This window comes from Pelobates fuscus, chromosome 12 (genome assembly GCF_036172605.1).
Source record: "Pelobates fuscus isolate aPelFus1 chromosome 12, aPelFus1.pri, whole genome shotgun sequence".
In the NCBI taxonomy this organism is placed as follows: Eukaryota; Metazoa; Chordata; class Amphibia; order Anura; family Pelobatidae; genus Pelobates; species Pelobates fuscus.
Window position 1 is genome coordinate 23,442,083 of NC_086328.1, and position 19,658 is coordinate 23,461,740.

The 19,658-nt window shown below is 43.2% G+C and overlaps 1 protein-coding gene across 1 annotated transcript; it reads left to right on the plus strand.

The window, feature by feature from the left end:
- Positions 1-996: 996 nt before the first annotated feature.
- Positions 997-19,432, plus strand: SNAI3 (snail family transcriptional repressor 3). Its single transcript, XM_063437634.1, has 4 exons — positions 997-1,314; positions 10,476-11,027; positions 18,797-18,890; positions 19,042-19,432. Exons 1-4 carry the CDS (start codon positions 1,155-1,157, stop codon positions 19,124-19,126), a joined length of 891 nt encoding a protein of 296 aa, XP_063293704.1. The 5' UTR covers positions 997-1,154; the 3' UTR covers positions 19,127-19,432.
- Positions 19,433-19,658: the final 226 nt, after the last annotated feature.

Here is a 19,658-nt window from a genome sequence, read left to right on the forward strand (position 1 = left end):
CATAAATAAAAATAGTAATCATTTTCACGGACTCACCTGTGCAATGTTAGGGATACTCTCAAATCCTGACCTTCAGGCAGACCCACAGCTATTCTAGAACTACTACTCCCATGAGGCTTTGTTAGTCTTTAGGCAGGCATTGAAGTACGGTGGTGGTAGTTTTCAAACACCTGTCTACCTGTTGGTTAGCCCTGCATTAAACAAAATTCAAGCTGATACACTCACACACTTATTTACTAAAGTAAGAATTCAAAGTAAATTCCTAGTGAATTTCCAATTTAAGGCCAAAGTAGCCGAACATAAAATATAGCTGAAAGAGTATTTTTACAAATCGTCTATTTTGGCCTTCGATTTTAGATTCACTTTGGATTCCTACTTTAGTGCATAACACTGTCAGATTATGAACAAATAGTTGTCTAGCTTGATATATTTTGGAATTACATTTTGCAGGGATTTGTTTCAAATTGTTGTTTAGTGAATAAGCCCCGCACTTACCTGGACATTGAACGCAGACAGGCCGACCCTATACAAGGACTGCTCTGTCCACCTGACCGTATTTACATTGAAAGGGAACTGCGCATTCTGGTATCAAAAAATAAACAAAGCATTGTGTTCTTAAATTCTCTTCAATGGCACTTGCTGGGACAGTCAATAGGGCAACAATGATCCAGAGATACCCATTGAAGAGCAAACTCGAAATCCTGATTGCTGGGTTAACCCCATAAGGACCAAACTCCACACTTTGGGGACAGCACAATATGTCCCCTGAAGAACTTATATGTCAGCGTGGAGTGCCCTGTTTATTTAGCGTTGGCATCGCCGGGCAATCTTTAATGGAATGGGCTATCCAACTTTGGAATAGAATCTTTAAAGAACAGATTGTTATGGCAGCATAGGCTGTGATGGGCCCTTGAGGGGTTAAGGTATGAGATTGTATGGGCTTTGCTATGCTGGGCATGTTTATTTTACAGTAGGACAGTTAGGAGTCTAGGAGATTACAGCAACCTGGTTTGAAAGAGCAGACCCCACACTGTGCCAATATATCGTCTCCTACATATGCACCTGCTGCAACTGGGAAACTTAATGGAAAAACCCTCCTCTTAACACTCCTACTGCACTTGTCTCAATGCCTGGTTGGCTACGACTTAGACCACATGGTAATTAGCCCAGAAACTTTCTACTCAGACGGTCGCTGTCCCTGGCTGGTGACAGTAAGAGTTGCAAAGTGGCAAAGAATGCCCAGGTCTTTCCTAGTGAAGAAGCCTTGCAGCCATCGGATCCCAAACTACGGACAACTACTCGATTCAGACACAGGTAAGGAGGAACACCTGGCACAGGTGCCCACTACTATATCTGCACATAACGGGGAGGTCAACCAGATGGTTCTTTAGAAGGTTCTTTGATATCTGGGTATTAGGAGATAGACAATACATAATTCATACAAAACATAGATCAAAACATGCTCCATTATCAGGACTGGCTAGTTTTGTATCCAATATTAGACATCTGACTGTACATTAAAAGGACAGTGCTGGGTCAATGGGTATGTAACTGTTACTGTATTAGATGTACAATGTAGAACATCTGACTACTTTATTAGACAGCGCTGGGTCTGTATCTAATGTATGGTGACTTCACGTTATCAGGACAGGTTCAGGCAGCACTGGGTCTATATGTAATGTATGGTGACCCAGTGACTGTGTGCTATCAGGACAGTCTCAGACAGCACTGGATGTGTATCTAATGTTTGGTGACCCCGGTGACTGCACATTATCAGGACAGGCACAGACAGCGCTGGGTCTATATGTAATGTATGGTGTCCTAGTGACTACACGTTATGAGGACAGGCTCAGACAGTGCTGGCTCTGTATGTATTGTATGGCATCTGCATGTTATCAGGACAGGCTCGGACAGCATTGGGTCTGTATAATGTATTGTGACCCAGTGACTGTGCGCTATCAGGACAGTTTTAGACAGTGCTGGGTCTGTATGTAATGTATGGTGACCCGGTGACTGCACATTATCTGGACAGGCTCAAATAGCCCTGGGTTTGTATATAAGGAATATTAACCAAGTGATTTTGCGTTATCAGGATAGGCTCAGACAGAGCTGGGTCTGTATGTAAATATAGGGTGACCCGGTGACTGCACTTTATCAGGATAGGCTCAGACTGCGCTAGTTCTGTATAATGTATTGTGACCAAGTGGTTCCACATTATCAGGAAAGGCTCAGACTGCGCTAGTTCTGTATAATGTATTGTGACCCAATGGTTACACATTATCAGGACAGGCACAAACAGTGCTGGATCTATATATAATGTATTGTGACCCAGTGGCTCCACATTATCAGGATAGGCTCAGACAGAGCTGGGTCTGTGAATAATGTATGGGGACCCGGTGACTGAACGTTATCAGGACAGGCTCAGACAGTGCTGGGTCTGTGTATAATGTAGGCTGACCCGGTGATTGCACGTTATCAGGACAGGTTCAGATAGCGCTAGGTCTGTATATAATGTATTGTGACCCTGTAACGGTGCCTTATCAGGACAGGCTTTGACAGTGCTGGGTCTGTATAGAATTTATTGTGACCTGGTAACTGGATTTCATCAGGAAAAGCACAGACAGCGCTAGATCTGTATGTAATGTAGGCTGACCCGGTGATTGCACATTATCAGGACAGGCTCAGACAGCCTTGCGTTTGTATATAATGTACGGTAACCCAGTGATTTGCATTATCAGGACAGGCTCAGACAGCATTTAATGTATATACAATGTTTGGTGACCTAGTGACTGCACTTGATCAGGACAGGTTTAGACAGCACTGGGTGTATTGTGACCTAGTGACTGCACTTTATTAGGACAGGCTCAGACAGCGCTGGGTCTGTATATAATGTAAGGTGACCCGGTGATTGCACGTTATCAGGACAGGTTCAAACAGCAGTGAATCTGTATATAATGTAGGGTGACCCTGTAACTGTGTGTTATCAGGACTGGCTCAGACTGCACTGGGTCTGTATATAATGTAGGGTGATCCTGTAACTGTGCATTATCACAACAGGTTCAGACAGCGCTTGTTCTGTATATAATGTAGGGTTATCCTGTAACTGTGCATTATCAGGACAGGCTCAGACAGTGCTTGGTCTATATATAAGGTAGGGTGATCCTGTAACTGTGTGTTATCAGGACTGGTTCAGACTGCACTGGTTCTGTATATAATGTAGGGTGATCCTGTAACTGTGCATTATCAGGACAGGCTCAGACAGTGCTTGGTCTGTATATAATGTAGGGTGACCCTGTAACTGTGCATTATCAGGACAGGCTCAGACAGAGCTTGGTCTGTATATAATGTAGGGTGATCCTGTAACTGTGCATTGTCAGCACAGGCTCAGACAGCGCTTGTTCTGTATATAATGTAGGGGGTGACACAGTGATTTCACGTTATCAGGACAGTCTCAGACAGCGCTTGGTCTGTTTATAATGTAGGGGGTGACCCTGTAACTGTGCATTATCAGGACAGGCTCAGACTGCTCTGGGTCTATATATAATGTAGGGTGCGTTATGAGGACAGGCTCAAACAGCGCTTGTTCTGAGGGTGACATAGTAATTGCACGTTATCAGGACCACAGACAGCTAATTATACATACTTTAATGACAAAAGCAAAGTGAAAATCATTAAAGGAACACTATAGTCACCTAAATTACTTTAGCTAAATAAAGCAGTTTTAGTGTATAGATCATTCCCCTGCAATTTCACTGCTCAGTTCAATGTCATTTAGGAGTTAAATCACTTTGTTTATGTTTATGCAGCCCTAGCCACACCTCCCCTGGCTATGATTGACAGAGCCTGCATGAAAAAAAAATGGTTTCACTTTCAAACAGATGTAATCTACCTTAAAGGACCACTCTAGTGCCAGGAAAACATACTCGTTTTCCTGGCACTAGAGTACCCTGAGGGTGCCCCCACCCTCAGGGACCCCCTCCCGCCGGGCTCTGGAGAGAGGAAGGGGTTAAACTTACCTCTTTTTCCAGCGCCGGGCGGGGAGCTTTCCTCCTCCTCTCCAACTTGATCGCGACGTCTATGTTCTATACACCGAAACTGCTTCATTAAGCTAAAGTTGTTCAGGTGACTATAGTGTCCCTTTAATATACTCAGCAGGAAGGGTAATCCATGAGTTGAGGAGCCTTTTGCAATAAAAAAAATTAAATTGAAAAACCCCAAAAGCAACATTTCCACTTTAACTCTTTTGATGTTCAGACATCAACACCTGACAGACTTAGAAACTGTAATTCTCCAAATGCTGCAGGGGCATGGTTAGATTGCTATATAGCGGCCTGGTAAGATTGCCTGGGGACCCTAAAACCACATGGGAACTGGTTACAACAATAACAGTTCCATATATAAATGGTTTCAAATAATCACCAGGTGGTCAAACAGTAGCTTCCTGGCTGGTTAGGAAAGGAGTGGGCTAATGGTACCCAAATGTTTAATTATCCTTTACCATCCTATACACTGGCAAAGCATCACATACTTGGCAACATTGTTTAGGTGAGCAAAGAGGGGCACTTTTATTTTAGGGACGTGAGTGGGGGAGTGGCCAGGGGCGGGGCTGTTCAGAGAAATTTTAGGTGACTTACAATTTAGATATATAAATTAAAACAAGAACGATGTATCTTATTCATACAGACTCATTTCTTTTTTTTAATTCTTTATTTTTCTTGTGCATAGATTGACAACAAGCGTGTAGAGCCACAACAGCATCTACAAGCAATTCCATAACATTGTACAGTGTGGCATTTTAGACGGCACATTTTTTATATTATATGAAGATAGCAAGCTCTTAAACAACGTTTTTTTAATAGAACATGCTAAGCTAGACATGCATAAAACAGATCTAGTTATGAGATGCATATAATTGATTAACTGCACGTTTTTAACTATAATTATCGCTTAGCAAGCATAAAGTATAATCGGCTATAAGTCGTCAGCGCGTGCGAATTATTATGCACAGAAACCAGTACAGGGTTAAAACATGCATTAGTGTCTATGCTAGGCAAGATTTGGATTTATAGCGTTAGTTAGGTGCCTTACAAGGAGAGGATTGGGCAGCACAGCCTGCACATTCACTGGTCCTACAAAACTACAAAGGGTTTATCTACTGAATAGTGGGTTGAGTTAAAACAACTAAATTTCAAATTTAGGGCACAACAGTGGAAGTGCAAAGATCTCTAAACATGGTTTCCTAGCTATTTGGTGCTTAAATTGAATGTTAAGACTGCACATGCTAGTTATACACGGGTACTATACATCTCTTAAGGAAAAGAGGCCATTAGACATTTTAGTAACTGGGCGCTGGGGGTAAGTGGGATCAGATGGAAATGGAGACTTATGAGTTTAGGCATGAAAATCACATGTAGTAGCTAGAGAGCAGTGCTGTTTGCGAGAGGGGACAACAGGCTAATGCTCTGGCATGTCTAGTGACCCCCAGTGCCTCTCACACTCAGCCTATGCCCATAGCTGTCGTGCACAGTCCAGACCCATTTGCAGGATAGTGTGTTTCTTCCCGTATGCCTCTTCGGCTCACCGCGTCAGTGTGGACCGTCTCACAGTATCTGCAGGCCGTCCTCTCCGTTTGTGTGCATATGTGTGTGGGCCCGTTTGATGGGTATGGACAGCAGCTTGGTTTACAGTCCAGGTGGGCCCCTGGCCCAGCGGAGCAGCGGGAGGCTGGTGTAGCTGAATGCTGTGATGGAGTACCCGGAGAGGTGAGTTTCCATTTCGCCCCCGACCCATTGCAGGGGGTCGCTTCCATGAATGCATGTGCCTTGTGTGGTTTTCAGCCCACCGGTCTGTTTTGTAGCCGCGAGCGGGAACTTAGTTTAGTTCCCCTTTCTCCCGTGCCATGTGGGGCAGTTGTGTCGGCGGCCATCTTAGAGGGTGAGCCGGTTCGCTCCGGTGTTGCAACTCCGGATCAGCCAAGTAGCCGTCTCCCCTGTGGGGACCGGGATATCCCCCCGGTCCAAAGGGGGGGGTGAACGGAGCCGTGCAGGCCTCAGGTCAGTCGCTTGGTAGTAGTGGCCGGGACGGAAAGCGAGGCAGCGGCCGTCCGCCCCACTCCCCTCCCAGGTAGGCCTCAGTCCCCAGTCCCCGAGCATCTCACCAGGACCCAGAGTCACCCGGTATCAGGAGCTCCAGCTGCACTGGGACACTTCAGGGTCTCGTTCCACGGGTTTCCAGGGTGTTACCAGCTTTAAAAGGCCGGTTTCTAGCCAGAAATAGCCATTTTCCTCGGGAGCCGTGGTGACTTGCAGCCTGCTGGCATGGCCGCCCGGCCCCGCCCCCATACAGACTCATTTCTAAACTCATTTATTGTAGTTTAAAGAGACATTACAGGGAGTATTATTGCTGTGGGGCTCTGTTATACACAGGGCCGGTGCAAGGATTTTTGGGTACATAGGCGAAGATGCATTTTTCCGCCCCCCCTCTAAAATGAACATCTTCACCTATGTGCCTCCTAACCAGCCCCTCCCTCTTCCCCGTCCCTTAGTGTTCCTCTCCTCTCCCCTCCCCTCTCCTTTCCCTGTCCCTTGGTTTTTCTCTCCCCTCCCCTCTGCGCTCCGCTCCGCCACGCTACACTCAGTGGTGTATACACACTAACAGCCACACACACTCAATGACAAACACACAGACGTCACTGACAGACACAGACTCACTGATCTGACACACACTCATTCATTGACAGACACACACTCAATCACAAACATACTCTCACTGATTTGACAGACACTCACAAACACACACTCATACACTGACAGACACACACATTCATACAATCATTCACACACACATACACACAGAAACACTCACAGACAAACACATACTCACACATACACAGACACACTCACAAACACATACAGACACACACTCACAGACAAACACATACAAAGACAAACATACACATACAAAGTCAAACACATACACACACACTGACAAACACATACACACACACTGACAAACACATACACACTCACAGACAAACACATACACACTCACAGACAAACACATACACACTCACAGACAAACACATACACACTCACAGACAAACACACACTCACACATACACTTTCAGACACACACTCACAAACACATACACAGACACACACACAGACAAACACACACTCACACATACACTTTCAGACACACACACTCACACATACACTTTCAGACACACACAATTAAATATTAATATCCACCCAGCCTCCCTACCTGGAGAGCTGGTGTGGATGTGTCCCTGGGGTCCAGTGGGGCTTCCGTGCGGCGGGCGGCAGCGTTCTAACGAGAGGCGGTGAGGGAGCTCTAACCTGTCTGCTCTGCTCCCTCGCGGGCTGTCTGCTGATGCCGGGAGCCGGAATATGATGTCATATTCCGGCTCCCGCAGAATCAGCACACGGCGCGCGAGGGAGCAGAGCAGACAGGTTAGAGCTCCCTCGCCGCCTCTCGTTAGAACGCTGCCGCCCGCCGGGGATCCAGAAGGTGACTTGGCAGGAGGGAGCGCTTCCCTCCTGCCGGTCACCGAAATCTTGCGCCCCCAGTGCCGGTGCGCCCTAAGGCGGCCGCCTGTGCCGCCTTATGGACGCGCCGGCCCTGGTTATACACTCAGACACATTACTGGGAGTATTATTGCTGTGGAGCTCTGTTATACACTCAGGCACATTACTGGGAGTATTATTGCTGTGGAGCTCTGTTATACACTCAGATACATTACTGGGAGTATTATTGCTGTGGAGCCATGTTATACACTCAGACACATTACTGGGAGTATTATTGCCATGGAGCTCTGTTATACACTCAGACACATTACTGAGAGTATTATTGCTGTGGAGCGCTGTTATACACTCAGACACATTACTGGGAGTATTATTCTGTGGAGCTCTGTTATACACTCAGACACATTACTGGGAGTATTATTGCCATGGAACTCTGTTATACACTCAGACACATTACTGGGAGTATTATTGCTGTGGTGCTCTGTTATACACTCAGACACATTACTGGGAGTATTATTGCTGTGGAGCTCTGCTATACACTCAGACACATTACTGGGAGTAGTATTACTGTGGAGCTCTGTTATACACTCAGACACATTACTGGGAGTATTATTGCTGTGGAGCTCTGTTATACACTCAGACACATTACTGGGAGTATTATTGCTGTGGAGCTCTGTTATACACTCAGACACATTACTGGGAGTATTATTGCCGTGGAGCTCTGTTATACACTCAGACACATTACTGGGAGTAGTATTACTGTGGAGCTCTGTTATACACTCAGACACATTACTGGGAGTATTATTGCCGTGGAGCTCTGTTATACACTCAGACACCCTAACAATAAGGAGCACCTATAAAAGAGGGACAGAGGGATTTGGGTCCCGCCTCCATAGGGACACTATGGCAGTTATAGTTCTTTAACATCTGGCGATCTTACTTTTGCCCAGGCCTGGTTTAAGTTCTGGAACACCCCACCCCCACCTTTCCCCAGAACTGTCAATTATGCAGCCAGGACGCTCAGTTCTGGCTACTGGCTACTTGATATCAAATATTTCCAAGTTGCTGACGCACTCCGCTTGCCACTGCTATCCAAATATACTAAATTAAAGGAACACTATGGCGTTAGCAATACAAACTTGTATTCCTAACGTTATAGTGCTGCTGTCCCAAGTTCTATACAGCCCCCATCCCCCTGTGTGCCATGAAAATAAAAGTTTTACTAACCTTTTTCCAGTGCCGAGGCTCTGTGCGTGCACCCAAGCTTCCCCACAGGACAGTATTGTATCCAATGCTTTAGTATGAGCCTCTGCATCACGTGACCATGTTTTACTAAGTCAGTGTTGCGGAAGCACCTCTAGTGGCAGTCAGGGAGACTGCCACTAGAGGTGGATTTATTCCTACAATGCAAACATTGCAGATTCTAAAAAGAACAAGGCCACGGCACCCAGACCATATAATTGAGATGAATTGGTCTGGGTGAGTTTAGTGTCCCTTTAATACTGTTAATGCAGAAGTCTAAATTCTGCAATGGCAATTTGGCAGACGAGGCAGCGGATCTGGGGGCCACATGTTTTTTTTCAAACTGCTCGGGAAAAAACCTTGACACCTATAGCCTACTAGTTATGGAGCTTAGACCGCCCCTTTAATATTTGAACAGTCTCATATCCACCATAAGTCCCTATCTATATATAAGGTCCTGCAGAACATCTCCAAATGGTGGCTTTGTGTCTCTACACTGACATGGATCACACATCTGACAATTAAAGGGAAAATTGGGTAAAGATTACTGGTACCCATCATTTTGTAATGCGTTATATAGATGATACATGAAAAAAAAAATCAAAACATAAAGCTTCTGCACGTGTACAGCAAATGTTAGTAGCATACAGACCCCTCGCTCGTCAGGAAAAATCCCGCCCCCCCCCCCCCCCACTCTCATTTTGGTGTATGGGGCCTGAGCACATCTAATGTTTTCTTGGATAAGTAGTTTATCCCCCAACAGCAGTTCCACTCATCACATAGGATGAGTGAAACAGCTCAACATACCATACCTTATCCATCAGTTTATTGAAGGTCTGATTCATAATTTAAACTTGGATAAAATGATCACAGGTAGCCCAGAAGATCAGCTGCCTGATTGACAGCTTTGGTGGGCTGGCTTACAGTTGCAGCAATTCTTACAAATTGTTTTCCGGTATAACCCATTCCCACTTAAAGTAGCGCAGTGAACTGTCTGCCCTATCATCCCATAATAAGCAAAATTGTTGTGGTGCTAAGGATGACCTTTTAATGACTTTCTACTCTTAAAGATCTCCACATCTATGAAGTTATTTCGTATAAGAATGACAGCATGCCAAGCTCAGTAGTATAATGAAGGCCAGTATAAACACCAGAAAGCAGAATGTGAGTACCGACGTAGGTGATTAGATTAGATGCCAAGACTAGCACATCAAAAATACATTTTCAGTCTGAAGAAGTCTTAATCATGCTTGATTATCAGGTTGTGTGATACATTAGACAGCTTGGTTAATGTGCCAACTCCGTAGAACCTGTTAACACATCATGGCTGCAAATACTATTGAAAGTAGTATTATTCCTCCTGCAAACCATTTACATGCACAGAATGTTCAGAATATTAATGTATCGCTTTATATGTACATTGTTTCAAACTTCACATATGGAAGTACATAGAGGCATTTTGCAGTTTGTACATTTTTAGTAAAAACACATTCCAGCTGTTAGCCCAGTGGCTCCCAATCCCCATCTTTAAAGCACACCAAGGGTCCAGGATTCAGGTATTCACGAGTTTTGGTTATACTGATAAAACCTAAACTGTTATACCATGAGGAGTGGATTGGGAGCGATCAGAGCTAACCAGGTGTTTTCATCTCTTGCTGGCTGATATAACATTGTGAGTTTTCTGTTTAGGGTCAGTGGTCTCGTTGCTGAAGAATGGAGGGTCCATTCCACATAAATCAGAAGTCACAGAACAGCCAGATGCACCTCTTGAGATTTCAGTGGAGTCGCCAGGCACAGAACATAATGAGACATCTGGTAAAACCTCCCTGGAGATCATAGAAGAGGATGCTATACCAATCTTAGCAAATGGATTACCGCTGAAAGACAGTATGAACAACTTAAATATGCACATCAGGAGGCTACCCGATACAGTCTATGCCCTGCCCGGTGTTAAAAGCATGTTGCATCTTTCTTCTCAGTGTGACACTTCCTACGAGCTGCATTCTGTAGGGTGTCCAGACTTTCAGAAATCATATGGGGTATTACCCCTCCAGAAATCAAGGCACTGCCATGGTCCACCACGACGAGTCTTCAGTTGCCAGCAGTGTGCCAAAGTCTACACTAGCTTGGGTGCCCTAAAGATGCACATCCGCACCCATACCCTGCCCTGTTCCTGCGGGATCTGTGGCAAAGCTTTTTCCAGGCCATGGCTACTACAGGGACACATCAGAACACATACAGGTAAGACGGATATCACAGTGGTAGTCAACATATAACTTTCCAGTTATTTTAGACCAGAGATAGGCAACCATTAGCACTCCAGATGTTGTGGACTACTTCTCTCAGAATGCTCTTACAACCAAAATGCTGCCAAAGCATCAGAGGAGATGTAGTCCAAAACATCTGGAGTGCAGAAGGTTGCCTACACTTCCCCTGTTCTAGGCCTAATGTCCTATGATCCTTTGCCGTTCTTTGGATGGTGACATATGTACCGAGCATCAATGGTGGCACAGTCCCCCCTCCTCCCTCTCCCCCCCACATGCCACCATGCCCTCCCTTAGCCGGTCAGCGACTTCCCTCCTGCTCACAGTGCCAGAGGAGCATCTGGCCTGCTAGAGAAGAGCAGGGCTGGAACTGGAAGACAGGCGGCTCATCTTAAGGTAGGAGAAAAGGAGCTTGCAGGACCTTCCTGTGTAGTGTGTAAAACTGGAGAGGGAGGGCAGTGTATTAAATTGGGTAGGGAGTGGGCAGTTTATTCATTTTAGGGAGGGGGCACTGTATATATTTGTGGGAAGGAAGGGGGCTAGTGTATTAAATTGGGGAGGGGGTGGGACAGTGTTTTAAATTGGGTGGAGGGAGTGGGGCAGTGTTTTAAATTGGGGGGAGGACAGTGTATTCATTTTAGGGGGAGGGAAGAGGGCAGTGTATTAGAATGGTGGGAGTTAGGGCAGTGTATTACAGTGGTGGGAGGTAGGGCAATGTGTTAACTTGCAGAGAGGGCAGTGTATTAAATTGGGGAGGGAGGGGGACAGTGTATTACATTGGGGAGGGAGTGGGACAGTGTTTTAAATTGGGGAGGGAGGGGGACAGTGTATTGAATTGGGGGATGGCAATGTATTAAAATAGAGTGGTGGGCGGAGGGGCAGTGCATTTAATTAGACTGGAGGGGGAAGGGGCAGTGTATTAGATTAAGGGGCAGTGTATTAGATTGGGTGGAGGGGCAGTGTATTAGAGTTGAGGGAGGGGGCAGTGTATTTGATTTGAGAGCAATGTATGGGATTGTGGGCAGTGTCTTAGAATGGGGGAAGGGGGCAGTGTATTAGATTAAGGGGCAGTGTATTAGATTGGGTGGAGTGGCAGGGTATAAGAGTGGAGGGAGGGAGGCAATGTATTGGATTTGTGAGCAGTGTTTTAGAGTGGAGGGAGGGGGCCGTGTATTGGATTTGGGGGCAGTATTAGAATAGGAGGAGGGGGCAGTGTATTAGATTGGATGGAGGGGCAGAGTATAATTCAATTCATGTATTGAATTTAGGGGCAATGTAGTATTGGATTTTTGAGCAGTGTATTTAGAGTGGAGGGAGGGGGGCAGTGTATTGGATTTGTGGACCGTGTATTAAATTGGGGTGGAAGGGGGACAGTGTCTTGAATTTGGGGGAGGGCAGTGTATTCAATTAGATTGGGGAGGAGGGACAGTGTATTAGATTAAGGGGCAGTGTATTAGATTGGGTGGAGGCAGGGGGTCAGTGTATTCGATTAAGGGGCAGTGTATTAGATTGGGTGGAGTGAGGAGGGCAGTGTATTGGATTTAATGGCAGTGTATTGGATTTGATGGCAGTGTATTGAATTTGGGGGCAATGTATTAGAATGGGTGGAGGGGGCAGTGTTTTAGATTGGGTCTGCATGGAGGCGTTAAAACGTTCCCAACGGAGATGCGGATTGGCCGAGCAGTTTTTTTCTACACATACACAATAGCCTCCCAATGCTTTTCTATGGGAAAGCATTGGATTGGCTGAGATCGTCACGTTTGATGATCTCAGCCAAAGTGAAGAACACACTCATAGGACTTCAAAATCAACAAGATGACGTCATTTGGTTTTTACAGCTGTGCAACAGCATACATTCACCATTTTAGACCCATTACCAAACATTTCTTAATATGTCAAGGTAGTTGGACTGAAACGTTGGTTATATGCAAATTCACGTCTCCTTAAAATAAATTCGCTCTTTGTTTACTTTAAAGCCCTACGAGCGTGAGGACGTCCAGTGTCAGTTGGGCAACTTTTTTTCTTCTGTACTTTTTGGTTTTTTTGCGGCTCACATCAACTTAAACCTTGTTGATTGTGTTGGCCTTTGAGTTTGACATGCTTGCCTTAAAGCATTTATTCACACAGTTTTCCCATAGCACTGTACATACCTTAGTAGCATCCTGACATGCGCCTAACTAGCAAAGCACTATTCCTGCTGTAATACATTCAGGTAGGATCATTAGGAAGCTCTAGTTACAATTCCATATTTAGATGATCAAAATAGTCTTTTATATTGGAACAGGATCGCACGAATTAAAGGATTTACGGATCCCTTAATATATTTGTCCCTCCTCCTCATTTTCGCTGATTTGGAAATAACTTTTTGTTTCTATTTAACAGGCATTCCAAGTGGGAGGTAACCCCATTCTCTTATTTGATTATGTCTAATACATTAAAAAACAATGCCAAAAAAAGAAATAAATACAAAATAAATAATGATCAGCTAATATGTGTAGGGAAAAGGGACAGTGTACCTCCTTAAAATATAACCTATACAAAGAACATAAGCTGTTACAGGGCTTGGAGTGTAACTATAAACGGGAAACAGGGGGAATGTGAACTACAAAAATACTGAAAATGCCGATTTGAAAAGGATGCCTTTCCCCTATACATTAACACATGATATTGATAGGAGCTGCAGTGTAACGCATCATAAGTCAACTCTTTGATACACCAGTCACGTGTGAACCTATGGTGAACCTGCTGATTTCCATGTGGTCATGTGACAGGTGAAGCACTTTAATAGTACCAGGTGGAACCAAGAGTCTTCTCGCATGTACAAGACTTCTCCACTCTAAAGCTGCTGTTTATTTGACAAAATTAAAGGGACACTATATTCACCAGAACAACTACAGCTTATTGTATTTGTTCTGGTGAGTATAATCATTCCATTCAGGCTTTTTCCAGACAAAAAGAAGTGTTTGCATTAAGGCCTACGGACACCTCCAGTGGCCACTTCTCAGATGGCTCTTAGAGGTGCTTCCTGGGGCAGTGCTGCACAGTGTGACTTGCGTTCAGTGTCTCCACGCTCTGCATGGAGACACTAAACTTTCCTCATAGAGATGCATTGATTCAATGCATCTCTATGAGGAGATGCTGATTGGCCAGGGCAGCTTGACCCTGCCCCGCCTCCTTGTCGATTTTAGCCAATCCAATGTTCCTTGAAGGAAAGCATTGGATTGGCTGAGATCATCAATTCTGAGGCGGATCGGGGCGGGGCCAGCAACTGCAGACCCATGGAGAGTTGAAAATAAGGTACGTTTTAAACCTTTCTAAGGGGGCAAGACACCTAAATGATGGTTTTAACACTATAGTGTCTGGACTACATGTTTGTGTTCCTGACCCTATAGTGTTCCTTTAAATATTAATCAATTTTGTGAAAAAAGTACACTAATTTACATACACAGTATGAAATAGTGAGAGTGTGTAGCGCTTAGTTTAGTGAACTTACTCCACAGGAGATCCCTCAGAGTATGAAGGGTTGATAATCTATTTAAACAAAAATAGAGAAAAATATAGTGCACACTGTGTAAAACGTAGTATCAATACACCACACAATAAAGGACACACTCACGTGGTTTAGAGCCTATTAGGATTGGCTCTGATCACTTGCGCCTTGTGTCCTTTTAGGTGACACACACCTTACTCTCCAAACGAAATTTTTCCTCAAAAGGGAGAGATAAAGACAGGGGAAAATCGCCCTAGTATTGAAATCTTTAACGTATTCTGGTAGCAAATTTAAAGGCACATAGGTGAAGATTGCTTCTCACCTGGAAGAGAGCCTGTGACCTGGCTCAAAGTAGATCAGCATATGAGTCCTTTTAGGGATGACTCTTATCCTCTTTGATAGGATGGAAAATGCACCAAATATGTATTCTAATAAAAAACTATTTATTTCACAAATTATAAAATCAACTGATACATACAATATGAGGTGAATCCGAAACGCGTTTCGCCGGTTCCGTCCGGCTTTCTCAATCGGTATTTTCCATCCTGCTTACTTCCTGGTTATAAACCCCGCCTTCCGTCCTGATTGGATGCCGAAAATTTGATGTCATCCAATCACGGGCGTCGCTGCGAGGGAGGGCAGAGTATTTCCAGCTGTATTAATTTATCCCTTAATGCGGACGTCATCACGCACGCACGTATAATCGTGCGGACGGCGTCACTTCCGGGAATGTGAAAGGGTTGTATTTCTCCTGTTGATCTATGAGATTCAATCATTTTCTTCTATACGTGTCACTTCCGGTCTCGTAGGTTCTCTCCTTTAGTCAGTTTATAGCAGTTCAAACGTCCATTTTAAGTGATGGCAAAAGTCCTGGAAGACCGGAAAGGTCATCCATAGCATTATAAATATCCTTCAATCCTAGAAATATGCTCATAGTGAGCATAGGTGACAGACAATAAAGTGCATTAATGGATTATAAATATACCAAGGTGATACCACACATCTATACATAGAGGGGGACATATTACAAGCTAAAAGATTAAAAATTCAAAAATTCAAAAATGCATAAAGGGGGTATATTAAAAGATTAATAATATGATACATATGTGTTAATGATGTTTTAAGCCACTAAGTCTTAAAAATAGAAATATAAAATATATATAGAAAAATATCAAATATGTGCAGAATAGCAATTTTCATATAAATAATTTATATATAAAAATTGTAAGAGGATTACTATTTGGTAACGGCAGACGTCAATTCCTTGTACACAATAATCTCTCATACAAAAGGCTGTGAAGCAACTAAGCACTTTCTGGAAGTCTCCAAGAAATTCCCACAGAAACAGATAGATTTTATCATAGAGGGGATCAACTGGATTTTAACGAACAACTATTTTTGGTACGATGATTTATTCTTTTTACAAATTTGCGGTACGGCGATGGGCACGAGGTTCGCGCCCAGCTATGCAAACCTGTTTATGGCGTATTGGGAGGAAACATTTATCTATGGTGACCATAGATGGGATGCGAACCTCGTGACCTATCGCCGCTACATCGATGATATATTTTTTATCTGGGAGGGAGACGAGACATCACTCACGTCTTTTTTAAATCACTTGAACAATAACGAGTGGGGTATAAAACTTACAAGCAATTTTAATAAGAATTCTGTGGAATTTTTAGACCTGAATATTTATGTTGAACAGAATATACTCAAGACCTGCACCCACTTTAAAAAGGTAGATGTGAACAGTTATATAGGGGAGAATAGCTGCCATTTCCCCCCTTGGCTGTTAAACGCCCCCAAAGCGCAGCTACTGAGAATGAAGAGAAACTGCACTGATTCACATAAATTTCAGGAACAGTCGGAAAAAATAATGGAAGACTTCAGGGAAAAGGGCTATAAAGAAGAACTCTTAAGACAAGCCCTTAACGAAGTAGAAATTGTAGATAGAACAAAATTGATAGAGTACAAAAGAAAAAAAGAAAATATGGAACCTCAGAATGTAAAGTTCATTTGTGATTTTAATCATAACAATAGACGTCTAAAGAAAATCATCCAAAAATACTGGCCACTCCTAAAAAATGACCCTATATTAAACTCAATACTCCCAGATACACCGGAGATTGTCTATAGGGGAGTACCGAATCTCAGAAGGACACTGATTAAAAATCACATACCATCTAGGAAATTAAGAAACCAGTTTTTTAAAGAAAAAACTGGATTCTATGGATGTGGTATGTGTGGGGCCTGCAAGGGCTCCAACAACAATAGGAGGACATTACGTGAATTTTGTCACCCACAAGATAAAAACAAAAGTTATAAGATAAAACAAATAATCACGTGCCATACAACCAGAGTAATCTATATGATCACATGTCCTTGTGGATTAGCCTATGTAGGTAGAACTAATAGAACTCTGAACACTAGGATTCAGGAACACATCAGAAACATCAAGAAAGGTTTCCTGAATCATAGTGTATCCCTGCATTTTAAGAATCAACATAACAGTAACCCCCAATTAATGGAGTTTATGGGAATTCAAAAAATAGTAGGTAATTGGAGAGGGGGCGATCTCAATAAACAAATTGGACAAACAGAGATGAAATGGATTTTTAACTTGAACACTATGCAACCATATGGTCTTAATGATGACTTCGAACTATGCCACTTTTTATAATTTGTACAATTTTTATATATAAATTATTTATATGAAAATTGCTATTCTGCACATATTTGATATTTTTCTATATATATTTTATATTTCTATTTTTAAGACTTAGTGGCTTAAAACATCATTAACACATATGTATCATATTATTAATCTTTTAATATACCCCCTTTATGCATTTTTGAATTTTTGAATTTTTAATCTTTTAGCTTGTAATATGTCCCCCTCTATGTATAGATGTGTGGTATCACCTTGGTATATTTATAATCCATTAATGCACTTTATTGTCTGTCACCTATGCTCACTATGAGCATATTTCTAGGATTGAAGGATATTTATAATGCTATGGATGACCTTTCCGGTCTTCCAGGACTTTTGCCATCACTTAAAATGGACGTTTGAACTGCTATAAACTGACTAAAGGAGAGAACCTACGAGACCGGAAGTGACACGTATAGAAGAAAATGATTGAATCTCATAGATCAACAGGAGAAATACAACCCTTTCACATTCCCGGAAGTGACGCCGTCCGCACGATTATACGTGCGTGCGTGATGACGTCCGCATTAAGGGATAAATTAATACAGCTGGAAATACTCTGCCCTCCCTCGCAGCGACGCCCGTGATTGGATGACATCAAATTTTCGGCATCCAATCAGGACGGAAGGCGGGGTTTATAACCAGGAAGTAAGCAGGATGGAAAATACCGATTGAGAAAGCCGGACGGAACCGGCGAAACGCGTTTCGGATTCACCTCATATTGTATGTATCAGTTGATTTTATAATTTGTGAAATAAATAGTTTTTTATTAGAATACATATTTGGTGCATTTTCCATCCTATCAAAGAGGATAAGAGTCATCCCTAAAAGGACTCATATGCTGATCTACTTTGAGCCAGGTCACAGGCTCTCTTCCAGGTGAGAAGCAATCTTCACCTATGTGCCTTTAAATTTGCTACCAGAATACGTTAAAGATTTCAATACTAGGGCGATTTTCCCCTGTCTTTATCTCTCCCTTTTGAGGAAAAATTTCGTTTGGAGAGTAAGGTGTGTGTCACCTAAAAGGACACAAGGCGCAAGTGATCAGAGCCAATCCTAATAGGCTCTAAACCACGTGAGTGTGTCCTTTATTGTGTGGTGTATTGATACTACGTTTTACACAGTGTGCACTATATTTTTCTCTATTTTTGTTTAAATAGATTATCAACCCTTCATACTCTGAGGGATCTCCTGTGGAGTAAGTTCACTAAACTAAGCGCTACACACTCTCACTATTTCATACTGTGTATGTAAATTAGTGTACTTTTTTCACATTGAATTACGACAGGATTGGAGAGTTCCTGTTTTTTGTGTGGGAGCAGCTGTCACTTTAGAGCACTTGATGTAATTTATACAAAGCGCCTGTAAACACAGAACACTTTTGTTATACTATTAATCAATTTTGATCTACAAACACTGTATACAACATTCAATTGTCGGAAGATGTAGCTTTTCAGATGGTAGTCTTCATTATGAGGTTAGTAAAAACACAAATAATTTTATTTGATGTCATATTCAGACTTTTTTTATGGTATGTTGACAGGTGAGAAGCCGTTCTCCTGTTTCCACTGCGGACGTGGATTTGCCGACCGTTCCAACCTCCGGGCTCACCTGCAGACACACTCCGAAGTCAAGAGGTATATCTGTCCAGGCTGTGGCAAGTCCTTCTCTCGAATTTCTCTTCTCTCTAAGCACCGTGATGGCTGTTGTTGTCCTTTGTCTTGATATCTGGTCTGGGCACTGCTTTATCAGAAATCTCAAGAACAAATTTATTTTATTTTTTTGTAGTGAGGCAGAGCAAAGTTTACCAAGTGCCTCTACCATAGGATGTCAAATATCACATGAAGACATTTGGGATCATGGAGCAAACTAGTGAACAGAGGGCTGTGCAAGCTAAGGCAAAGGACCAAGCTCTGCCACTACATGGCTTAAAAGCTATTCCTCTGCCTGTGTGCCCAAGAAAGTTATCCACCACAATTTAAAGACTTATTACAGATGTTCTCTTGATAAATGTCCAGTGTGTTACAGATGTTTTTCTTGATAAATGTCCAATGTGGTCCACATGTTCTCTCCATAAATTTCCTGTGTGGTCCACATGTTCTCTCCATAAATGTCCAGCTTGGTGCCCTCTACATCCATCTAGGCCTGAAGACTAACCATGGACTAAAATGTAGTCAAAACCAACAAGCAACTAATGGTTTGGACCAGAGTCTTCAAAGATAATCTCGACTGCCTATGCCAGAAGAGGCTTGGCAGTCGACGTGATGACACAGAAATGAGCAAAGTGTCACATGGCTTCTCTGATTGCCCAGTATTGTAATGAACCATGCTGCGAGAAGAGGTTCCATCTGCCAGCATATTTGCAAGGGAGCAGCTAATTCCAGGCACGTAGGACATATTTAACA